This window comes from Ursus americanus, chromosome 28 (assembly GCF_024610735.1).
Source record: "Ursus americanus isolate L20-20 chromosome 28, mUrsAme1.1.p, whole genome shotgun sequence".
In the NCBI taxonomy this organism is placed as follows: Eukaryota; Metazoa; Chordata; class Mammalia; order Carnivora; family Ursidae; genus Ursus; species Ursus americanus.
Window position 1 is genome coordinate 6379885 of NC_142154.1, and position 24348 is coordinate 6404232.

General features: G+C 53.9%; 1 protein-coding gene across 2 annotated transcripts; it reads left to right on the top strand.

The window, feature by feature from the left end:
* Nucleotides 1-217: 217 nt before the first annotated feature.
* On the top strand, nt 218-23185 carry MFGE8 (milk fat globule EGF and factor V/VIII domain containing). Of its 2 annotated transcripts, none has more exons than XM_045813105.2 (10): nt 218-421; nt 10247-10387; nt 12951-13097; nt 13478-13609; nt 15958-16139; nt 16551-16706; nt 17398-17542; nt 20961-21145; nt 22103-22258; nt 22382-23185. In XM_045813105.2, exons 2-10 carry the CDS (start codon nt 10315-10317, stop codon nt 22517-22519), a joined length of 1314 nt encoding a protein of 437 aa, XP_045669061.1. In that variant the 5' UTR covers nt 218-421; nt 10247-10314; the 3' UTR covers nt 22520-23185. The 2 variants fall into 2 exon arrangements, with proteins under 2 accessions (XP_045669061.1, XP_045669062.1); XM_045813106.2 differs by having other exon boundaries at nt 219-421; nt 12972-13097.
* The last annotated feature ends 1163 nt before the right edge of the window (nt 23186-24348 follow it).

The window sequence follows — 24348 nt, forward strand, 5'->3', positions numbered from 1 at the left end:
GCCCGATTCACAATCATTTAATAAAGCCCATCAGAACTTCAAATTTATTCGGGTTAATTTTGTTTTTTAACAATTTCCAGGGAAGAACTTGATGTTCTTCCGGAAATAGCCTCGCTCTGGTCTCATTCATGAGATGGGTTGTCCAGATGTCCAGCCGGCCCAAGTAGAAAGGCTTTGAGCAGAGCCCTATAAAAATAGATTTTTCTAAAGCATTTCTTCCACACGCTTTCGACTCTGCAGGCCAAAACCCAACCCAGATGTGGACATGTTCCCCGGCAGATGAAGACGCCTAGGACCTCTCTGGGCCCGGGAGGCAACGGTCCCTCAGGTCACTGACCTCCTGGAAAGGAGGCAAGGAGACGAACTTCACATGAAGAAAATAAACGTGCCGAGTAGCCGCTTGGGGAAGATCACCAGGCAGGTAAGATGTGAAGCTGGGGCTTGAATCCAGGTGCCGGGTCTAGATCTTTCTGTACAAGCCCCGGCTGTCTGTCTCAGAGGAGCAGACGATCCAGGTGAGGAGACATCTCAGGGCGCTGCTCCCCTATGAATAGATCTTGGCTGGTTCTGAGTGTCCACAGCTTCCTGTGTTCAGAGGAGGGGAGATTCGTCAGGGTGGAGGGAGTCTCCAGAGAAATCCGCGAGGACAGCAGTGAACTGAAGCCCCAGCCGAAGTATGGAAAATCACATAAAGGAACCTCAGAATCTGGCCCACCCCTTCGGTTTCACTGAGAAAACACTTTTACGTTTTTTAACTGAAAGCATATTTATTCGCCAGCACTGGCCCCTGGCCCTTGGTCTCTGGCTTGGAAACAAAAGGGAGTTGTTTGGTCCCTGGGCTGGGATGTTTGCTCACAGATCATGATGTGTGTTCAGAGCATCTGGTTTGGGAAAGGGGGTGTGCACTTGGAGGGTGGGAGTGTGGGGCCGCCCCGAGGCTCTGCTCAAGCCCACGTGACTCCTGCGTTCACCAATGCTGGAAAGCAGAGGAGGAGGGGCCGGGCCCGGCACCCCGGCCTCCTGTGCACTGGGAGGGTCATCACAAACCAGCATCCTGGAGGTGGTGTAGACCTCTGAGGGCACCTGTCCTCACTGTCCCTCTCCTGCACTGTCCTCCTAACACGTGCCTTTTGCTTCCGTCCCTTCCGGCACAGGGAGCCCACCACCCACGAGGGGAGTCCATCCCCCATTGCATACATAGCCGCCATCACTGGGGAGCACTGCTTTCTCTCACTCTTTTTTAAAAATATATTTTTATTTGAGTATAGTTGACACCCGATGGTACATCAGTGTTAGGGTACAACATAGTGAGTCCACTTCTCACGACGTTATGCCGTGCTCCCCACAAGCGCAGTCCCTTTCTGTCATCACACATCATTACAATATCGTTGACCATATTCCCTGTTCTGTCCCCGTTAATCCCGTGACTAAAGCACTCCTTCTCTCATATATGATCTGCTTTTTGCCGTCACCTCCCACACCCTGGATCTGGTTCTGCCCAAAGGGGGGAGTCATGTCATTCATTCCATAAATATTTTAGGGGTGCTTCCTTTCCTATTGCTGGGCGCTGTGCCCAGGCCTGGAGATAAGGAGCCTCGCTGGTGTGGATGAGGTTAGATGAGTGACAGGCAATTTGTTTCAATAAAAAAGTCGCCGCCATCCACTTAGCTGCTCAGGCCAGAGCCTGGGTGTCATCCTTGACCCCTCTCTTGCCTAACCCCATACAACCTGTCTATCTGCAAGTCTTGTCGACTCCACTTCCAAAATCCTTCCAGTACTTACCCTTTCCTTGACAACTCCCCCCACCACTCACCATCGCCCAGCTCCCAGCCCCCACCGTCCCTCCCCTGGACCACGGCCCTAGCCTTCTAGCCAGTCTCTGCGTCTCTCTCTTGTTTCTCTACAACCCGTTCTCCACAGAGCAGCCAGAGTCAACCTTTAAAAACAATGGCGCTCTTCTTCCTAAAGTCCTTCAATAGAATTTTCTTTAATGTAAAGTTTTCCCAAAGCACAACATATATTCAAAACACACACCTGAGGCATTGTCACATAGTGCACACAGCTGTGTAGCTAGCCACCAGAGCAAGATACAGAACATTTCCAGTCCCGGGAGGCCCTCTACCAGTCCCTAGCCCTCCAGCCAGAGTAACCACTATTCGACTTCTAAGGCATTGGTTACTTTTGTCTTTGTATATGGACAATTACAGCACATGTGCTCTATTGTGTTTGGTTTCTTTTTCTCAGCATTCCATCTTCTGGCCTTTAGTCTATGTGCAAAAGCAAGTACATGAAATCTCTCGGAGGGGTTAGCCACATAGGGTCTACTGTAGCTGAGTACATGCACGCCTTGTGTTCTAGCAAATCCGAGGTAAATATCCAACAGCTCATCCTATCATTTGGGGCAATGCCATCCACAGGACTTATCGCTGATGCTGTTGACCTTGATCACTGGGGGAAAGGAGAAGGAGAAGAAGGTACCTTCTCTGAAACATCGTTCCACTGAGAGGTTACTTCTCTTCCCATCCTTCCGGTACTTTGGAAACAAGTCCGTGCTCAGTCCATGCTCAAAGTGAGGGGAGGGTCAGGAAGCTCTATTTGCTAGAGGAGGGAGTAGCTACGTAGATTATTCGCAATTTTTCTGTATTTGTTTGTTCATTCATTCATTCATTCATTTGTATGGACCCATGGATATTTCTTTCGTACTTCGGCTTATAGTCCAATAGCACCTTATTTATTTTGTTGCTTACCTTTTTCCCGTTTCAGGTACTGGGAACTCTTCTAGCTTAGGTTTTTATCTGTTCCACATGCCCTCATCCTTTCGTTTTTTAAAGCATTTTCTGGAGGCCCCCGGTTCATCTTGCGTTCTCTCTGCCCTAGCCCTAGAATTGGCCATTTCTCCAAGGAGCCCCAACTCCTTTCATTGGAAACATGTAATACAGACCGAGGTCTGAGCACTGGGCTGTCACGGCTTCTAGTCCCTGTCAGCAGACAGAGCTGGGCAACATGCACACGCATTCTAACCTGTGTGTATGCACATATATACACACACGTCTCTGTAGTTATCTCTGCACCTGTCATCTGTATCTAAATGAAGTTAAGCAGGAACGTGTAGTGACGTCTCTGACAAACCCAGGACCGTGTGCTTTGTTCCAGCCTTGCTCCTTGCTTCCCTCTGACTTCCCTCTCTGACAGTGAGAATCCCGACGCCTCCCACCCACCAGCCACGTCCTTGTCTCGGCCCAGGACACGGGCACAAGCAATTTCAGAATTGTTAACCCATATCCCCGGGAGGAGCAAATGCGCTGCCTCGGGGGTTCAGCGGCACGCACAGTTCCTTTTGTCTTTAGCCTTATGGTTTCTGGTTAAAACACTTTCCCAAAGTTATTTAGGTCAATTCCTCTCCACACCCGTTCCGCCACACCCCAGCACCCCCCCCACCCCCCACTGCTTACAGTGAAGTTATTTATACATTTAGATTCTTTTGTCACAGTCTGGACTCTTCCAACATTCTGGATGATTTTTTAAAAAGATTTTATTTATTTATTTGACAGAGAGAGAGGGAGAGAGCACAGGCAAGGAGAGCGGCAGGCAGAGGGACAGGGAGAATCAGACTCCTCGCTGAGCTGGGAGCCGGATGCGGGCTCAGTCAGGACCCCAGGCGAAGGCAGACCCTTAACTGACTGAGCCACCCAGGCGCCCCTCTGGATGATTTTTTTATTTTTTTATTTTATTTATTTTTTTAAGATTTTATTTATTTATTCGACAGATAGAGACAGCCAGCGAGAGAGGGAACACAAGCAGGGGGAGTGGGAGAGGAAGAAGCAGGCTCATAGCAGAGGAGCCTGATGTGGGGCTCGATCCCAGAACGCCAGGATCACACCCTGAGCCGAAGGCAGACGCTTAACCGCTGTGCCACCCAGGCGCCCCTGGATGATTTTTTTAAACGTGCATAGGTTCAAGCTCCATCTTTGGGCGGTCAAGGTCTCTGCATTTGGCAGTTGCTTACGGCTCTGCAGCTACCTTTCCAGGATCCCGCCGTATAATCCCATCCCCTAAATTCCCCCAGGCCTCCCCTCTGCAATTAACCACTTCCCCTTGCCCCAGCCCCGGTCAACCACTCGTCTGGTTTTTTGCCCCCTCCCCCCCCCTTTTGCTTTCCCCAGAATGTCCTGTGAATACAATCACACAACGTGTAACGCGTAGCTCTTTTGATCTGTGTTCTCCCACCTGGCAAAACGCATTTAAGATTTATTCACGTTGTTGTGTGAATCAGTAGCTCAGTCTTTCTATCACAGAACAGTATCCCGCCGTGCGGGTGTTCCGCAGTTCATCCATTCACCTGCTGAAAGACAACGTGCTTGCGTCCAGTTTTTGGTGACGGTGAACGAAGCTGTGGTGAGCACTGGTTTTCAGCAAATAGGTTTCTGTGTTACCCCAAGTTTTAATTCGCCGAGGTAGATGACCGAGGAGTGCGATTGCTTCGGGGTCATATGGCAAGTCTATGTTTAATTTTATAAGAAACTGTCCACCTGTCTTCCAAAGTAGGGGCACCACGGTGCATTCCTCATGAGCAACGGAGGGGCGTTCCCGGGGCTCTGCGTCACCGTCAGCCTTCCGCGTGGTCAGGGCTTCTGGATCTTAGCCATTCCAATAGGTAGGCAGTTTATATTTTACATTTTCTATTATATTTATATTTAATAGTTGTTTGCATTTTTATTTCCTTAATGGAAAATTACGTTGAGCATGTCTTCATAGGCTTATTTGTCATCCAGAGGTCTTTTTTTTTTTTTTTTTTTTGCCTGTTTAGATCTTTCGTCCGTTTTAAAAATTGGGTTGCGTGTTTTCTTATCCTTGAGTTTTTAAGATTTCTTTCCTTATTCTGGATACATGTTCTTTATTAGATTTGTGATTTGTAAATATTTTCTATCAGTTGGCGGCTTATCTGTTAATTCTCTTAGGGGTATCTTTCATAGAGCAAACTGTCAACTTTTTGATAAAGTCCAATTTATATAGATTTTTCTCTCGTGGATTCTGCTTTTGGTCTTGTGTGCATGTAAAACTCATCCCCAAACCAAAGATCATGCAGATTTTCTTCTGTTTTCTTCCAGAAGTTTTATAGTTTTGGGTTTTACCTTTAGGCCTATGATCCATTTTGGGTTAAAGTTTGTACAAGGGGTGAAGTTTGTTTTTGACTTTAATTTTGTGATGTATGGACAGACAGCTGTTCCAGCACCATCTGTCACGAAGATTCATTCTCCACCGTATTGCATGGCTCCTTTGTCCAAACTCAGTGGACTTTGTTGGTGTTGGTCAGTTTTCTGAGCTCTCCGTTCTGTTCCTTTCTCAGAACATTTGCCTCCTCAGATCCTTGTAAGGCTGGCTTCTCACCGTTCAGGGTCTCAGGGCGAGCGTGACCCTTTCAGATGAGGCTTTGCTAGTCACCAACCTAGACTGGGCTCCCTTCTCTCCTCAGTGTTAGGTCGTACAATCCTGTCCTGTCGTCCCTGGAGCACTTGCTAGCGCCTGAAATAGCTTCTCTATTCTCTCGTTTTAAATTGAGGTGTATGTGGGGCATTTGGCTGGCTCCGTCAGGAGAGCGTGTGGCTCTGGATCTGGGGGTCGTGAGTTTGAGCCCCACCCCCTGGGTGCAGAGAGGACTTAAATAAATAAAAGAATAAATTGAGGCGTGCTTGACATGTCACATCATAGTAATGATCTTCTTTTCTTACCTATATAAGGCCCCTGTGGACTGCTGTTCCCTTAGTGGCTCAAATAGTGCTTGGCTTGGGGTTGGTGGAATAAAATAATAATTCAATTCTCTCTTTAAATTTAATTTTATTCATTCATTCATTTATTTATGGACACTCTACCCCCAGCATAGGCTTGAACTCATGACCCCAAGATCAAGAGTCACATGCTCCAGTCAGGTGCCCAGACTCTTGCTCTCTCTCTTTTAAAATTAATTACTTTGTTTTCATTGTGGTAAAAAGCACAAATACAATTTACCATCTAAATCATCTAAGCAGGGTTAATTATGTTTGCGCTGTGGAGAAGCACGAGCTCCAGAACTTCCTAGTCTCGCAGAACTGAAACCTGTACCCTTAAAGAGCAGCTCCCCTCCCCCCCAGCCCCTGGCAACCACCATGCTGGTTTTTCTTTCTATAAATTTGACTACTTTATTTTTTCTTAATTTTAGGGGTGCCTGAGTGACTTAGTCAGTGATGCATCTGCCTTCGGCTCAGCTCATGATCCCAGGGTCCTGGGATCAAGCCCCGAATTGGGCTCCTTACTCAGTAGGGAGTCTGCTTCTCCCTGTCCCTCTGCCTGCTGCTCCCCCTGCTTGTGCTCTCTCTCGTCAAATAAATAAAATCTTAAAAAAAAAATAAATCTGTACCTCCAACGTGGGGCTCGAACCCACAACCCCAAGATCAAGAGTTGCACGCTCCTTCGACGGAGCCAGCCATGTGCCCCTCTATGAATTTGACTACTTTAGATAACCTCATGCAAGTGGAATCATAGGATTAGACATTTTTTTGTCCGTTTCTGACTCAATTCTCTTTCGATTGTTGTCGCCGTGGACGGGCATCCTGCTTGGCCAATGCACATTCTTTCACCTGCAAACTTACGCCTCCTTTTCACGCGTTAAAACTACCCTGTGCTTTGTCTAGCACATTTTTTTAGCTCTTCCCCTCTGGGCATTCTGGACTGTTATCAGTTCGGACTGTCATCAGTTTTTCAGAACCATGAATAGTGGTACCATGAGCATCTTTGTACATTGCTTTTTATTTGGGTAATTTCCTTCCAGTGCATTGGCCCAAAGCAGAATGCAAGGTCAAGTTTTGTAGGTCTTGCTACAGTCAGACTGTGATTCAGACACTGAATCAACTTGTAGCTCCACCAGTTAGGGGTAAATGTTTATTTCCCCACAGCCCCATCAACTTCGAGTTTTGTCAGTGTAATGGATTTTGTTAAGTTTCTGGAAGACAGAGTATGTTCTCTGATTCTGTAGGGGTATGAGTAACTAAAAAAGAAAAGCATACCTGGTTTCCTATCATTTATATGAACAAAATTCTGAAGCTTTTAAGTGGACTACCTGTTTCGATGATTCTGGTAGGATGCTTGTTAGAAAATCCTACCAAATCTTGCACTATACTGGGGTAAGAAAAGTGTTGCACTAGTAGTGGGTAAGAATAGTGTTCAGGCCACAGAGCTACTAGCCCACGGAACTCTACAAGGGTCAGATCATACAAGAAAATCCCCTCCTTCCCTATCCTTCCTTCATCTGTTAACTCCACCCCCCCCATCAGCTCGTGGTCCCAAGGCCAAGGTTTTTTGTCTTTTTCCTCAGTGAGTCTAGCCAGTGGTTCTCTTCTTAGTTTCACATTAGGCTCACCTGGAGAGATTTAAAAAAATACTCATTCCTAGGCTCCACAGGGATTGAGATTTATTTGCTTTGGAATGCATCCTGGTCATCTGTATTTTTATAAAAATCTTCCCAAGTGATGCTAATGTGCAGTGAGGGGTTCCGGCCAATGCTCACCACAGTTACTGCTCAGTAAATGTTTGTTGAGTGACTTACTGATTTGAGACAGAGTTCTGAAGAGTTGTATTCTTTTTTTATCGAGATATGATTCACACAACATAAAACCCAACCTTTTAGAATGTTCCATCGCTTTTAGCATACTCACAAAGTTATGCAACCATCATCAACGTTAAATTTCAGGACATCTTCATCACCTCCAAAAGAAATCCCATACCCATGAACCGTGACTTGTTATTCTGCCCTCACCCCAGCCCCTGGCAGCCACTCATCGACTTACTGTCTTTATGGATTTCCCTATTCTGGACATTTCATGTAAATGGAATCATGGCCTTGGGCGTCTGGCTTCTTCCACCTCGCATCACGTTTTCAAGGTTCAGCTGTGCTGTAGCAAGCGTTAGATCTTCGCTTATTTGTACGGCTGAAGCATAGTCCGTTGGACGGATATACTACTTGGTTTATCCCTCCATCAGCTGATGGACATTTGGGTGGTTTCCAGTCGCGGGCTATCAATGCTGTTAGGAACATTCATGTGTCAGCTTTTGTATGGACATATGCTTTCAGTTTTCTTGGGTGTATATCTAGGAGTAGAATTGCTGGGTCATATGCTAAAACTCTGCTTAAACTTTCGAGGAGCTGCCAAACTGGTTTTCAGTGTCTGCACCATTTTACAATCCCATCAGTAACGTGTGAAGGTTCCAATTTTTCTACATCCTCACTAGCACTTGTTATGATTTTTTTTTTTTTGAGGATAGCCATCCTAGTGGGTGTGTGAACTGATATCTCATGTGGTTTTGATTTCCATCTTCCTGATGACTAATAATGTTACGCATCTTTTCATGCGCTTTTGGCTATTTGTATATCTTCTTTGGAGAAAGATCTCTCCAGATTCTTTGCCCATTTTAAAATTGGGCTGTCCTTTGTTGTTGAGTTATGAGTTATTAATATTCTAATATTCTGGATATTAGACCCTAATCAGACACATGATTTGTAAATATTGCCTCTCATTTTGTGGGCTGTCTTGCCTTTTTCATAAACATTTTAAATTTTGATACAGTTCAATTAATCTACTCTTTCCTTTGGTTGGTTGTGTGTTTGGGGTCCGGTCTAAGACAACATGCCCAATCCAAGGTCATGATGATTTATACCCGTTCTCTTCCAAGAGTTTTATACTTTTAGCTCTCATATTTAGGTTTTTGATCTATTTTGAGTTAATTTTTATATAAAGTGTGATCTGGGAGTCCAAATTTATTCTTTTGTGTTTCTCCAGTCATTCTAGTATAATTTGTTGAAAAAAATTGCTCTTTCCCCACTGAATTGTCTTGGCACTTTTGTTGAAAATCAATTGACCAACGATGTATGGATTTACTTTGGATTCTTAGTTATATTCCATTGATCCATAGGTCTATCCTTACGCCGGTACCATACAGTCTTGATCAATGTAGCTCTGTAGTACGTTTTGAAACTGGAAAATATAAGTCTTCCAACTTTCTTTTTCCCTACAAGACTGCTTCAGACATTCTGGATTCCATCCATTTCCATATTAATTCTAGGATCAGCTTAACTTCCAAAAAATGACAACTGAAATTTTGATAGGGATTGGGCTAAACTTATATCACTTTGGGGATTATTGCCATTTTAACAAGATAAGTCTTCAGTATCCATGAACAAGGATGACTTTCCATTTATTTAGGTCTTTAATTTCTTTCAGTGATGTTTTGTAAGTGTACAAGTCTTGCACTTCAGTTAAATTTATTCCGAAGTATTTTATTCTTTTTGATGCTATTATAAATGAAGTTATTTTTTTCTTTAAAGATTTTATTTGAGAGAGAAAGAGATGATAAAAAAAAAGAGTCACTTAGATAAAAGTCAAGGTGACCAGCAAGTCTCTCCCCACCCTGGCCCCCTGGCCCCCTGGCCCCCTGGTTTCCTTCCCTTAGGCAACCACTATGCTCATTTCTTGGGAGACTGTCTATAGCTGCTTTCCCGCTACAAGGGCAGAAATGAATAGCTACCCTGGAGACCGTATAACCTGCTAAACCTAAAATAGTTTCCATCTGACCCTTTATAGAAAAAGTTTGTTGGTTCCCTTTTTAGTCTTTTATCATTTCAAATGACGCTGCTATGATAGGCTAGGACATCTTTGTATGTATGTCATTTTACACCGTGAATTTGGATGGAGGCAATGGTAAGCGCAATGGCTACTAGGTCTTAGGGTCTCGGCACCGGTCACTTTGGTAGGTGTTACCAAGTAGCTCTCCGGAGAAGTGGAACCAATTTAGACTCCCTCCAACAGTGCATGCTTGGGCCTGCTCCCCACAGCCTCGCATTAAGAGTGCGCTCATAATTCGACACTTGCCAATCTGATAAGTGAAACCTGGCACTCACTCAACTTTTTAATTTGCATTTTTCTCATTATGGGTAAGGGCTAAGCATCTTAAATCTAAAATTTAAAAAAACCCCGAAACACCAAACAACTCCTCCCGAGCCCTTCCCGGTCTAGGCGACTCAAGACTCGGGCCCTGGCCATCCGCTCCCCGCGGGGCGCCGGGCGTGGCCGCGGCGGGAGGCGGGGGCGCGGACCCCTCGGTGTCCCCCCACTTCCCGGGCCGGCCGCGGAGCCCCGCCCCGGGTCCGCCTCCCGAGGGCCTGGGCGGAGCACGCGGGCCTGGGCGGTGCTGCGCTGCCTGATTTATTCCCGTCCAGGAGCAGGAGTGAGAGCCCCGCGGCGTCCACGGCCGAAGCGCCCGCTCCCGCGCCCGCGTCCCCACGGCATGCCTGGCCCCCGCCTGCTGGCCGCGCTCTGCGGCGCGCTCCTCTGCGCCTCGGGAGTCTTCGCCGCCTCCGGTGAGTCGATCGCGCCGCCCTCTGGCCCTCGCCCCTCCTCTCCGCGCCGCTCGGAAGTTCGCTGCGGCGCCCTCCCTCCACCTCCACTGTTTACAAACTTGGGCAAAGAGCCGGGGCAGTGCGGAGGGGCTACTTCTCCGGCTGCGCCCCGGCTGCACGCGGGGATGCGCTCGGCCTCTCCTGCGGGCTCTGCGCCCGGGCGTTCTGGGCAGTGAAAGAGGCTTGAGAGTGGGGCGGGGACTCGGGACACCGGGTGACAGCCCAGCTGCCCCCAGGGATGGGGCTTACCCATAACAAAGGAATCTGCTGTGTCGGGCCTCTCTTTTCCCATCTGTAAAATGAGGCCATTGAACTGTGCCCGACTCTGGCTCGTCTTCCACCTGGAAGTTTCTAGGACTCTTGTACTGATAAGCCTTGTCCAGCCAACTTTCCCTGGCTACTCCCCCTCGCCAGCTCCGGCGGCTGGTGTGTTCATTGGAGTTTTGCATCCCCGCTTGTAGGTGTCTGGTGGGATGAGCGAGGGCCGGGAAGGCGGAGGAAGGGGATGGGGCTCTGGGTGGGGCCCAGGAGGGGGGTCAAGAGCTTGGGGAGGGACTTGGAGAGGGCTGCCTTCTGGGCTAGTGGCTTCCGACTCCCTCCCGCGGCCTTGGCGTGCCGCTCTATCTTCCTTTCTCCTCCTCCCCCGCCGAGGCGGCCTCCCGCGCACAGCTGGGCCTCCGGCGGGCTGGTCCTGGGGATGCCCCGTTTCTTCACCGTGGGGCCCACACAGTCAGTTGCCGCCAGGGCTGGGAAGAGGTGCCCATGATCGGCGCGCTTCGGGCACCCCCTCCTTCATTTTCTCCAAGCAAGCAACGCGGGGGGGGGGGGTCCAAAGCTGAGCCCCGGCGCTGTCTTCCTGTGACAGTCTGACCCCCAGGCCTCGAGCCAGAACCTCAAGGGCCCTCCAAGCTCCCGCTCGCTTGGGAACTCGGAGCTGGTGGCTGTCCAGCGACCCTGAGACCCAGCTGGGGCTTCAAAGCCGCTTTCCACTCCTCTCTGTTCCCACAACCTGAGCCCTGGCTAAATGTTCCTGGAGAAATCACCCAAAAGGCAGGACTCTGAAATCGCCAAGGTAGTTTTGTAGAGGGTGATCTGGCTTTTCCGGGAAAGGGGAAGTACCATGGCTTCTGCGCAAGTGAGTCAGCCTAAGACCTGTGCGTGAGGGTAGGAGCCACCTTTCACTTTACTTTTTCCCCCCAGTGGACCGCTTTGCCCTGGAGAAGAATGGAGAGAGGGTGCGGTTGGTTGGGGAGAAGTGGAGTTGGATTTTGTTGGGACAGGAGCCCAGGACTCTGGCCATTCCCAAGCCTCTGTCTGTGGCAGTGCCCGCAGCCTGCCAGGTCAGGGGAGGGGATTAACCTGCTATTTAAAGCCAATGACTAATAGCTCATTGGGAGACGCCTTAAGCTCCCAGGCGCGGCCGAGGTGGCCCTCTTAGTGCTCCAGTGTTCATTAACGGTGTTCCCTGTTCCCTCTGTTCCTTCTCCGGAGCCGGGCCCAGCTCTCTGGAGCTTTGGGATTTCAGGAGGGTGCCCCCCCACCCCCGCCCCAGCCTGAGGTGGCATGACCCTATGGGGAGGAAAGGCCATTTCTCCTGTCTTACCCCACATGATGGGGTAGGCCCTTCTGGGATGCGAAGGTCAGGTCAGCTAGAAGATCCCCCATGCGCCTGGCCGTCCTGGTGGGCTGCACTGATGGCTCACATCTGTCCCCCAGGCCCCCAACCAGAAGCGGTGCGCTCCTCTCCAGCTGTCCTCCTCCCTCTGCAGGGTTCCTCAAATCTGCCTTCCTCCTCACCTCTTCACCTGAATTCCTCTCTCACCAGGAGGCCCATGGCAGCCTCTCACCTGAGCCACTCCTGTCACATTCCCACCTGGGAGCCTAGGGATCTTTGTGTAGCCCCCAGGACACCTCCCGGCCCCAGGGGAGCCCATCCACAGCTCTGCAGATGGCCTTTTCTCCATATTCTCCTTCCCAGAATGGGAAATGGCTTCCCCACTCCTACCTCACGCTTGAGAGAGAATCCCTGATGTTTTTGATTTTGTTTTTTTTCCCCGGTAGACAGCGGTGGGCAGCTGAAGGAAGGTTAAGGGCTCCCCGTCTGCAGGATGGAAGGTCTGAGCTTGTCATTCCTAAGGTCCCTGCGGGTCTGGCCCCTACCTACCCTTTCTGCTGTCTTTTGGTTCTCCAGCTTCCCATGGCCCGGTGCTTCTGCCCTTCTTTAGAACATTCTTTCCTCACGACCGGTTTGGGCACACTCCGCTCCATCTCTTAGACCCAGCTCACCTGGCCCCTCTGCGAAACTTCCAACTCTGGCAGAAACCATACCTCCAGTGGCCCTTCCAGCAGGCTTCTCGCAGAGCTGGCGATGCCTCTTCGTTACCCATTGGCCACTTGGCTTTCCTTTGGCTTCTCAAGGCCTGGACCGCACCTGGTTTCCCTGTCTCGGTGACCCAGCATGCACATAGCAGTCACACACCCCCCCCCCCCCCCCGTGTTGACTGAAAGACTTGCTATTCTTCAGTCGGAGCTGGTGACATTGCAGGTGACTTCTGTGACTCTAGCCAGTGCCTGAATGGTGGGACCTGCTTATTGGGCCAGGACAACACCCCCTTCTACTGCCTCTGCCCCGAAGGCTTCACGGGCCTGATCTGCAATGAGACTGAGAAAGGTACCTGCCCCGGGTCCCACCTCCCGTGCCACACCCAGCTCCTCGCGCAGCCCGGCTGCTGGGCCCAGTTCGTCCCGGTGGGCAGTGGTCCCCAGCTCCTCTCCCGTTGGTCTGCCAGCATTTCCCTGGAAACTCCCCATGCCACTTGGGAAGCCGGTGCTTCCCTCACTGGGACTGATTCGCCTACACCTGATCCTTCATGGCTCCAGGCTGGCCCAGGCTCCTCTCAGGCAGAGGGGAGAGAGGGAGGGGATGGCAGGGGGAGGCGGGCAGGGGGCCGAGTTTGTGTGGAGGGTCCTCTGGGACATATGCTGCTGCCTGTCTCTATCCCCGGCTCCTTCCTGATCCCCTGCCCACCTTCCCTGCCTCTCCATTCCCAGGTCCTTGTTTTCCAAACCCCTGCCGTAATGATGCCGAATGCCAGGTGGTTGACGACTCGCACAGAGGGGACGTCTTCACCCAGTACGTCTGCAAGTGCCCTCATGGCTATACAGGTGTCCACTGTGAGACCAGTGAGTATCTGGGGTGCCTGCTCTGACTGGGGGGGCCCTGAGCAGCCCAGGCCACGTGCTGGCCTCATTCCCTGCCTCGGGGCCGCCTCTGGTAGATGGAGTGGGGACAGAGCCTCAGTTGGTGCTTCTGTCGTCCTAGACTAATTCCTGCTTGGCCTTCTGTCCTCAGACTGCAAGCCAGGCCTGATGTCCCCGCAGGGGAGTGAAGGGTGGTGGTGACCCCAGAGGTCATGGGGAGTGCTGCTGCCTGGGTCACCATGAACCAGACACAGGGCGTTAGGGTTAAATCCTGAGCGTTTTCTCCCGAGATGGGGAAACAAACACATTCTTCATCTTAGGGCCCAGGAGGTCCGACAGTAAGGCTGGGGCCTTGCAGTCTGACAGTTCCTGGCCCAAGTTTGACTGCGGCCTCGTCACAGAGCTCAGGGAGGAGGGAGAGGCCTGGGCAGGCCGAGCCGTCCCCTCACGGTCAGGCGGTTGGAGGCCCGGCGTGTGCAGAGGGGCTGACCTGCCTGGCCTGCTGGTTATCCACTCAGCCACAGAATGGCCCTGGGTGGGTGCCCAGCCTCCAGCGCTGGCGGTGACTGTCCACGCTGTCCTCCCTCCTGGCCCAGCTGGAGTCCCTCCCACCAATCTGTGACTCGCCTTCGCCTGCTGTGGGCGGGCGGCTGAGTCCGCATCTCCGGGGTGTCCAGTGTCTTTGGCCTAGTGAGTGGGTCTGCCACTAAGAATCTTGGGCAGGGGCAGGTGGTTCCCCTACGGGCAGATGTGGGGATGCTGAGGTTTGCTGATCTGCAGAAGCAGGAGGGGGTGCTGGGCCAGCTGGGTGGGCGCTGGGGGATGGGGGAGAGCACCTTGGAGGGCCTGTCCCTTGGGCTCGGGGCTGAGGCCAGTGTTTGTTGAGATCCTGGTTGGAGGAATGTGTGCGTGTCTGTGTGTGTGTGTGTGTGTGTGTGTGTGTGTGTGTGTGTAGTTGGGGGGGTCACTAAGGCAGACAGCCCAGGGTGGGGCCAGGTGTACCCACTAATTACTGTGCTGGGAGCCAAGGTAACCATGGGTGTGCCTGGGTTGGAATTACCCACCTACCCTTTGCGGCCTGGGGTCTACCCCAGGTTGGATGTGGCAGCTCCCGGGGCAGAAGGCAGGAGGCAGCTGCAAAGGCGGGGGAGCCCCCAGAGGGACCCCTGCAGCCCCTCCTTGTTTGTTAGGTGGTGTGTGTCCTTGGAGCCCGCAAGGAGCCCACAGGCCCAAAGAATGCACGGTGGGGTCCCTTAGAGTGTAGACATGTGAGGTGTGAGGAACTGGTTGCTAATCCTGGCCTGTGCTGATCTTGGCTGCGTGGCTGCACTTTCTCGGCGAGACGGTCCTCGTACCGAGCTCAGCAGGAACGTGGGCTGTTGCGGCCAGAATAGATCCGTCCCTGGCTTCTCTGCTTGGGGGATCTCTGGGGGACGAGAGGGGCCCGGCCCCCTGGGACCACATGCCTGGGGTAATGGTGAAGGTGATGGCCCTTGGCCAGGGGCAACTTGGCAAATGGCTGGTTTAAGACCAATAGTTGGAAGGGGCAAACGGTATGAGAGAAATAGGGATGGCATTCACGCCATACCCGGAAAAGTCCTACCAGTGGGACTGTAGAAAATCCAAGCAGTTTTTTTTTTTTTTTTTTTTTTTACAATTTTACGTATTTGAGAGAGAGAAGAGACATCAAGCAGGGGGAAGGGGCAGAGGGAGAGGGAGAAGCAGACTCCCCACTGAGCAGGGACCCTGACTGACGTGGGCTTCATCCCAGGACCCTGAGATCATGACCTGAGCTAAAGGCAGATGCTTAACTGCCTGAGCCCCCCAGGCACCCCATGACTTGCTTACTGCTTTATGTCCAGTACAAGTACTGTTCGATGCCAGCTGGGTGCCCCTTCTCCCAGAGCCATCCTGGGGAAGCCAGGGGTTGGGCTGGATGTGGTGGTCCTCCTGGTGGGCTGGGGACACTGGGGATCAGGCCACACTGGAATTCCCTCCGGCCATCCGGTCCCTGCCCCTGTTCCCACGAGAATAATGGCTGCTCGACGCCCTCTGAAAACAAGACCGTCTACCACTGCTGGCTGCCTGTCCCAGCGATGCCACGAGTGCCGGCCTGGCCTGGAACCTTCAGGCAGCCCTGGGTCCCAGACCCCTGGCTGTCCAGAACCCCCCCTTCCTCACCATGCACCTTTTCTTGGGCCCCGAGAGTCCTTTGCTGGTCTCTGCTCTGGGTCTCGGCAGAAGCCACACGGTGTTATTTTCTGGGGCTCCGGGGCCCGCGTGCTCGGGTGGCCACCTGACTGCCACCTCCCCCTGTCCCCCGCCTGCAGCCTGCGCCATGCCGCTGGGCATGGAGACGGGTGCCATTTCCGACTCGCAGATCTCTGCCTCGTCTGTGCACTTGGGCTTCATGGGTTTGCAGCGCTGGGCCCCAGAGCTGGCGCGCCTGCACCGCACGGGCATCGTCAATGCCTGGACAGCCAGCAACTATGATAAGAACCCCTGGATCCAGGTACGGAAAGAGTGGCTCTGGGGTGGGCGGAGTGACGGGAGGGGACAAGGCGAGGCTAGTACGCCTGCATTTGGGGGGTCATAACTGAGGTCCAGGTAGCAAGTTCGTGGGTTCCCACAGGTGAAAGTATCTGTAAGTGGAGGGCAGCCTTGCGATGGGGGGGGGGGGCGTGGGGAGGGGTGTGCTGGAGCGGGGGGCCGGATGAGGAGCAGACCCCAGGTTGTGGAGGGGCTGTTTGCCCTGGATGAAGCCTTTGGGGGCCTCGTCCCTCTTCGTGTGCTTCCCTGAGCACTGGACCCAAAGCTCTGAGAGGCCCCGATGAGAAAGCCCCATCCTTTCTGGGTAGGGGGAGTGGAAAGAGTCTAAAGGACCCGAGAGATAAGGGTACTGTGCTCCCTGCCTGGGGTCCAGGTGAACCTGATGCGGAAGATGCGGGTGACGGGCGTGGTAACACAGGGCGCCAGCCGCGCAGGCAGTGCCGAGTACCTGAAGACCTTCAAGGTGGCCTACAGTGTCAGCGGACGCAAGTTCCAGTTCATCCAGAGTACAGAGGGCATGGGAGACAAGGTGAGGGCTCTAAGGGACTGTGGTCCACACCCCGTGGGGCTCCAGAGCTATTCGAGGGCTCCCAGTGGAGTGAGGGTGTGTACGCTGGATGATTAGCCATGTGGTGGGTCATCAGTTGCCTCTTGGTTCCCAGAAATTGGGAAACCCACGTTATGCCCATGTTCTGTGGTTACAGGTGATAGCTCCTACTTTATAGATGAGAAAAAGGAGACTCTGAAAGGTTCAATGACCTGTTGACGGTGGCTGTAGTGGTGGAGGTCGGATGCATTCTGAGCCTTCAGGGCTACCATGTACAGTTGTGCAGGTTGTATACTGCTCAAGGATGTCATTAGTAAGTGAGCAGCATGCATGATGTAGACATCTTAGGTTTGTGTACTTCTGCTTGTGGGGAAATTAGTATGATAAAGGGTCTTGAGAAAGGAGTGCCTTTTCCTAATTTGCAGAGGCACCCTGTAGGTGATAGGTGACCCTGTGTGCAACACAGGGGTTTATGCCCAGGCCCCATGATGACCAAGAAAGGTGTGAGAAGAGAAAACTGTGTTGAGGGCTGTGGGTGGCCAGAGGAAGAACTGACCCCTGCTGGCTCTGCTGAGCTCATCTCTGCCTCCCAGGCCTGACGGGGGAGGTGAGGCAACGCCGGGAAGCTGGACTGCCCACACTTACCCATTCTTCCAATCTGCTTTCCCCCTAGATGTTTGTGGGTAACATGGACAACAGTGGCCTGAAGGTCAACTTGTTTGACTTCCCTCTGGAGGTGCAGTACGTGCGGCTGGTGCCCATCGTCTGCCACCGCGGCTGCACCCTCCGCTTCGAGCTCCTTGGCTGTGAGCTGAATGGTGAGTACGGGGGCTGCGGTCAGTGCTAAGAAGTGGGCTTCCCCGCCCGCTTCCTTCTCAGCCAGGCTGAGCTGGCTGGCACGGCAGCAAGGTGGGGGACCTGGGCGCCCACAGGAGATGCTCACGGGAGGGGTCACCTGGCCCTCAGGGCGCTTGCCTCTGTGTTTGCGGTCTGCCAACCCTTGGCATTTCGGTTGGTGGGAGAAAAAAAAAATAAAAAAGACACCCCTTCAGTTGTCGAGCTATTTTCTGTTACTCTGATTGGTTTCTTGAGCTTCTAGATCACGTAGCATGAGTTCTGTTTTGCAGATGTCAGCTCCATGAGGTCAGGGAGTTTTGTTCACGGCTGTAGTCCCAGTGCCTAGAACGGTGCCTGGATTGTAGATGTTCAATAAACATTTAATGAACGAGGGAATGAATATGGAAAGGGAGGCCCCGATAAATTATTTATCAAGTGCACACAAGCTGGTAGGTATTAAAACTTGCTCTAGATCCTTGGGCTTTTGACACCCACCCACTTAGTGCTTCCCCCCCCCACCCCCCAACAAACCTACTGTAACTCATTCAAGACAAACATGGGGACTTCTAGAGTCCTGGGGCTGGAGCTGGTCCCTTTCTGCTGCCCTTTCTAGAGAGAGTCCCAGATGGAGTGATGGGAGACACGAGAAAAAGATAGGTTTCTGATGAGCCAGGAAAAAGTCATCCCTGGGCAGGTCAGGCTGAGACAGTGCCTCAGCCCCGGGCTCTCTGAGGGCTGGGTAGTTCCCAGTCTTTGCAGCCACAGCGCCACCTGCCGGCTACTGATGGAACTGCAGGGCTCACTAGGCAGAGCTGCAGAGGGGGGAGAGGTGGCTCTCTGCCTTTCCTGTCTTACTTGAGACCCGCCCTTTTAAAGTATAAATTTAAGTCATTGCATTCCCTCTCCCAGAGTCATTGCCTTTTTGGGCCTTACTGTTTAAATGGGGAGTTAAAGACTGCCTTCTGCTAAAAGGCAGTTTAGGCTGTTGGTACAGGACAGGTCTGGGGACTCTGCAGCCTTTGCCTGTTTAAGTTGCCTGCATGGTTCATGGTCCTATCCCAGCTGGCTCCCTCCTAGGCCAAAAGAGGGAGAACCTGGCAAGTTGTGGAAACTGTCCCGTCTGCTTTCCTCAAGATCTTCTCCTTTCCCTAGTCTGCATTCCAGCTGGGTGGTGAGAGTGTTGGTGTGTGCGTGCTTGTGTGTGTGTGTGTGTGTGTGTGTGTGTACATGTGTGCACATGAGTGGTGCTGAGGTCTGAGTTTGAGGACTCCCCTGTTGGGATGGCTTTTGAGTGGAGGCTTGAATGACAGAGCAAGCCGCATGAAGAACTTGGAAAGAGCATTTCAGGCAGGTGAGGAGCTGGCAAGTGCAAAGGCCCTGGGGCATGCCGAAGGATAGAAGGAAGGCAGGCCAGTGGGGCTGGAGCCTAGAGAGTGAGGGGCAGCTTGCTGGATGAGGAGGCTGGAGAGGTGGATGGAGCCAGATGAGTTGGGCTATATGGGTCATTTTAAGGATTCAGATCTTTATTCTCAGAACAAGGGGCAGCCATATGGGGGTTGGGGGAGTGCTAATAGGACATGATTAGAGTGTGTCTAGAAGGGATCCCTTAGGCTGTGTGGGGAGAATGGGGGCAGAGGGCCATCGTGGGTGAGGGAAGTCTGTGGGAAGATAGGGTGGCTTGGATCAGGGTGGGAGACTCGCTGGGTTGAGCAGGTTACAGCCGTCTACTCAACGTGAGCTCCGAGGACCCAGTAGTATAAGCATCACCTAGGAGCTTGTAGGACCGCGGGCTCCAGCCCCATCCTGCACCTATGGAAGCAGAATCTTCATTTTAACAAGATCCTTGGTTGGTCTATGAGAAGCACTCGTCCATGGGGTCCTTCCCAGAGTGAGGGATGGAGCAGAGAGTCCTGGCCTTTGGCTCAGTGGCCCTCCGACTGGCATTTTCCCTGGAAGGCTGTCTGACTTCGTCAGGAGGCCTAGGAGTGAGGGGGCACGAACTGTGGGGAAGCAGTGGATCTGTAGAGGGCTCCCCCTTGAGCCTAGGATGCCAACATGGCACCCTCTGCAAAGCTGCCCCGGGCCTGAGCCTGCCTGGGAACGACCCGCTCCCCAGCCCAGTAGCCTTTCTCTGTGGGAGGAGCGTGGGGCTGACCTCACGCTGGACATCACGGGGTGGTGCGAGTAGCAGACATCTGGCAGACATCGGTCTGGCTGGGAGGCAGCGGTCTTCAGTGGCTAGAGTGCAGGCGTCTGGGGAGACGGCAATGTAAAACTCCGTATACCCCAGCCTGCTCCCAGCTGAAGGCATGGCTTTCCACCCCTGCTTCCCCCACCCCCAAGTGCCGAGTGAGGATTCTTCCAGGTGGGGGACACATGCATCGTTCTCCTGGGAGTTTTATCTCCCCCTGCAGGCGGGGTTGCAGAACCGCTGGGCACACCGCTGAGTGGGCAGGCCCACGCAGAGCCCTGGCCAGCTGCCCGGCCCGAGTGACAGCACCCCGAGTGGCCAGTGTTGAGTGTGAAGGCCCCCTGGTGGACTCCGTGGGAGGGGCTTCTGGGCAAGGAGACGGAGCCCCGAGCCCCCCGGGGGTCCTAACTTCTCCCATTTCCACCTGCTGGACGGCAGCCGTGTTGTCCCCTTCATCCCCGGTTACCAGCAGGCAGGCCTGCATGGCTCTGGGAAGGGGCGTTGGTGGTGGTGATGATGTCACAGCCTGGTGTGGTGATTGGGGGTGGGGGAGGGAGGGAGAGTGTGAGTGTGAGTGTGTGTGTGTGTGTGTGTGTGTGTGAGTGAGAGAGGGACTTGGGCACAAGGCCTACTGTGTCTCAGCCGGTTTCCTCACGCACAGAATGGAGTTACTGATAACGGCTTTCAGGTTCCTTGTGGTAGATGAAATGGCAGAAGTGAGCGCTGGGTCAATGGGATGCTTGTTCCTGATGTTCTTGGCTAAGATCACAGGCCTCAGCCTTGTTAGTTAGCAGCTGGACCACAGGAGTGAGAGAGAAGTGCTGAGTCCCGTGGAGGCCCAAGGCCCGCCCAAGTGAGGTGGTCAGGGTAGGCTTCTTGGAGGAGGTGTCTCGTGAATCAGGCCCGAAAGGCGTTGGGGACATGGTGGCAGGGCCTGCCCTTGTGCAGAGGGGGCAGGTGGTGGGGGATCTGGGAAGGGCAAGTCAGGGTGGGGGTGGGGATGGAGGGCAGCTGGCCTAGGGGAGGAGTAGGTGAGGTGGGCAGAGAGAAAGCACAACAGTTGGCTCTAAAAGGCAGCAGGGGCTTCTGTCTGTCCAAGAGGATGCCTGGGGCTGGGCAGGATGCACGGCTCCTCCCCGTAGTCGCCTCATGCTCATGCTTTTGGGAGGTTGGGTGCTGATCCCGGTGACGAAGCCCCTTGCTGGCAGGGTGTGCTGAGCCCCTGGGCATGAAGGACGGCACCATCCCTGATAAGCAGATCACGGCCTCCAGCATCTACAGGACTTGGGGCCTGAATGCCTTCAGCTGGTATCCCTTCTACGCGCGGCTGGACAAGCAGGGCAAGTTCAACGCCTGGACCGCCCAGACCAATGATGCCTCTGAATGGCTGCAGGTGGGTCGGGACGCGGGGCTGCGAGGCTGGGGTTGGGTGGGAGCCACGGGGCTGCTGATCTTTGACCTCCGCCCAGCTGGGGCTCCTGTGCCCCAACAGGGAGTGTATGAAAATCCTTGTTCTTCTTCAGCTTTGTTTTTTCTCCTCCCACGTGCCCCACCTTCTGATTCTGCAACTGGGGAGGGGGAGGGTGGGGGAACTCAGGGCTGTTTCCACCAAGACAAGGCCCCAAGCCCCATGCGGAGAAAGGGGTGGGGTGTGTGTGTAGCGGTCGAGCCCTGACCACCAGCTGCCACAAGGTGACAAGGCTGGCCCGGTGTCTGAGAATACACCATGGGACAACCCTTGGATTTCATGAAATTGGGAACCAGGAGAGTCACAGAAAACCGGCGCGTCTGCTGATCTTGTAGACGAGGGAACCGTGTTGGCAGGGCGAGGATTTGCCGGGGCCCCACCTGCTCGTTGGCATAAAGTCGGGTGTGCAAGCCGGGTCTTGAGACTGCCCGTCCAGGGCAGCTGGCAGGCTCCCCAGGGTGGTAGGGACTGGGGGCAGGAGGCTCGTCTCGAGGCCGCCAGTTGGCATTAGGCTGCGGAGCCGGGTTCCGTGAGGAGCTGCCTGCATTTGGACTCCTTCGAGATTCATGCCAGGCTGCGGACACCCTGCAGGACACCTCAGGAGCCGCTCCAGTGTCTCTCCTGTCCTTGTTCTCATCATACCGGGGGTGGGGTGGGGATTGGCTGCGGGTTGGCTCTGCGCTCGAGCTTGACTGCAGTGAAGTGTGTGACAGAGTCTGACCAAGTAGGTGATGTGACTTACGTCCGTTGTATAGATGAGAAGCTTGTGCCAAAGGCAGTAGCTTCCCCCAAACTAGAAGTCGTGCCCCGGCCTGTCTGCCTTTCCCACCTTACTGCGGAGAACGGTCTACACAAAGAAAACGTGGTTGATTTTCCCTGTAGGTTGACCTGGGCTCCCAGAGGCGAGTGACCGGCGTCATTACGCAGGGGGCCCGAGACTTTGGCCACATCCAGTACGTGGCAGCCTACAAAGTGGCCTACAGTAACGACAGCACGAACTGGGCCGAGTACAGGGACCAGGGGGCCGTCGACACCAGGGTGAGTGTCCGGCCGGCTGACCTGTCACCCCTCCAGGGGTGCACTTCGAGGCTGGCCGGAGGCTCTGAGGGCGGGGGCGGGGGGCTGGCCCTGGGGCCCTCCTGACGCCCCCTCTGCCTCCAGATCTTCCCTGGCAACTTGGACAATAACTCGCACAAGAAGAACATGTTCGAGGTGCCCTTCGTGGCTCGCTTTGTGCGCATCCTGCCCGTCGCCTGGCACAACCGCATCACCCTGCGTGTGGAGCTGCTGGGCTGCTAGTGGTCGGCCTGGCCGGAGTGACCGCAAGGGCCCTGGGGCGCCTGCCCCTTACCTGGTCCTCCTGGCCTTCTGTTGGCCTGCTGCCTCCTCCACCCCACCTCCTGATTGTCGGCGACAGGGGGTGGGGGTTTCAGCCACCTCTCCTTCCTGCCTTCCCACCCCCTCCTCCCCCTCCCTCCTCCCCTCCCACGTGGCCCTGGCACCCACCCCTCCTGCCATCCCGTTCTCTTAGGCGCTGTGGGAGTTGAGTAGGTCTGGGATGGACAGGGAAGGGTGGAGTAGGGAGTGTGTGTGGGGGGGGTTACCTGCACCTCCCCGGATCCTGGTTCTAGTCTCTTGTGTTTTCTGGACACTCGCTCCCGCACCCCCCGTTCTCACAGCCGCGGAGGAAGGCCCTGAGGCGCCAGGCTGGAGATAACAGTCTCCTGTCCCTCAGCACAATGCTGCCACTCCTGCTGCTGCCACCTGGCCCCTGACGTGTCCCCCCCCTTATCTCCCTGGAGACCTCTCTTGACCCTTGGCCTAAAAAGAGACAGAAGGGGGTGGGGTGGGCTTATGGAGAGATAGGGGTGGAGGTGGGTGGCCTGGGGTGGTACCCTCTGTGCTGGTTCTTTACCCCAGAGTACACAGGCAGCTTCCAGAATATATTTATGTCACCCCCTGGAACTCTTGCTGTGGTTCATCATTGCCCCGTCCACATGGGCTTTGGGCTGGGCTGGTGCCCCCATCCTCCCCCCTCAGTCCTCTCAGAGGCCAGCACGCTCGTGTCACCTGCCAGCTATGGAGAGCTTAACAGCCGGAGAAGGGAGGAGACTCCTGAGGGGTCCCACTTCCAAGTCCCCATGCCAGGCCTCTTCCCCTCGGTTCTCCACCCCCCAGACTCATCCATGCAGCCCTGGGGCCCATAGCTGCTGCCCGGTGAGGGGCTCAGGGGGCGCCTGGCACAGAGGCTGTCTCCATGAGTGCCTCTGCCTTCTTCCCACACCAGCACCACGTTGCTAAGGCTGTTGGTTTTCCCCTTTGGCGTTTTTCTCTGCATCCGGAGTGGTGGGCTGCAGAAACGACTAGAAGCTCCATGAGCCTGGGCTGCTTTCAGAGCTGTGGGAGGCTCCGGGGTGGGGTGCAGGGTGGGAAGGAAGCAACCAGGGCTCTGCCGAGTGGTCACAAGGCCTCCTGGCTGACCACACTGGTTCCTGGGGGGCTGCTGGCAGGGCGGAAGGGCTGTGGGGCTCGGAAAGCTCCAGGGGTACCTCTCTGCCCTCAGCACCTTGCCCCCTGCAGAGGCCATCAGGAAATAGCCAGTGGGGGGACAGTGCAGGTCAGTGCCCTGGTGATCTGGGAAGGGGACTGGCAGGTGGAGGAGGGACTGACTAGCTGGGAAACTACCCTAGTAGCCCAGGCCTTCGGACACAAGGTGAATTTTCTGGAACAAACTTCGGGAGCCCTGCAGTGATACACAGAGGCGCCTCTTGGCAGCAGATCCTGGCCACGTGGCTGCCAAAGGGAGGGTGTGGCTTTGCTGGAACTCGGTGAGGAAAATTAGTCTGGAAGTGGCTCCTTCCTGAGAGCTGCCCTTGCCAGGGATTCTTAGCGGGGTAGGGACAGAATGAAAGGCCTGGCTGTGGTCTCTGAGTAAACTGGGGATTGGGTCTCCCTGGGGGATCTTTCGGCCCACTCCTTCCCGTTTCAGAGATCTTTTCTGTGGAACTGCATGGATTGTGTCTGGGGTCAGTCTTGCTGGGGGGTTGCTGGTCTCCGGACACCCTTTTGGGAGCATTTCCTAGCCACAACCCTGTTCTGGCCTCTCCTGGGGACTAGCAGACAGTGGG

What these genes read in the sequence shown, in the direction of transcription:
- MFGE8 (XM_045813105.2), top strand. Translation starts at nt 10,315, where the DNA reads ATGCCTGGCCCCCGCCTGCTGGCCGCGCTCTGCGGCGCGCTCCTCTGC. An exon ending in ATAAGAACCCCTGGATCCAG is followed by an intron (nt 16,140 to 16,550) that starts GTACGGAAAGAG and finishes CCTGGGGTCCAG; the next exon opens with GTGAACCTGATGCGGAAGAT. An exon ending in CCTTGGCTGTGAGCTGAATG is followed by an intron (nt 17,543 to 20,960) that starts GTGAGTACGGGG and finishes CCTTGCTGGCAG; the next exon opens with GGTGTGCTGAGCCCCTGGGC.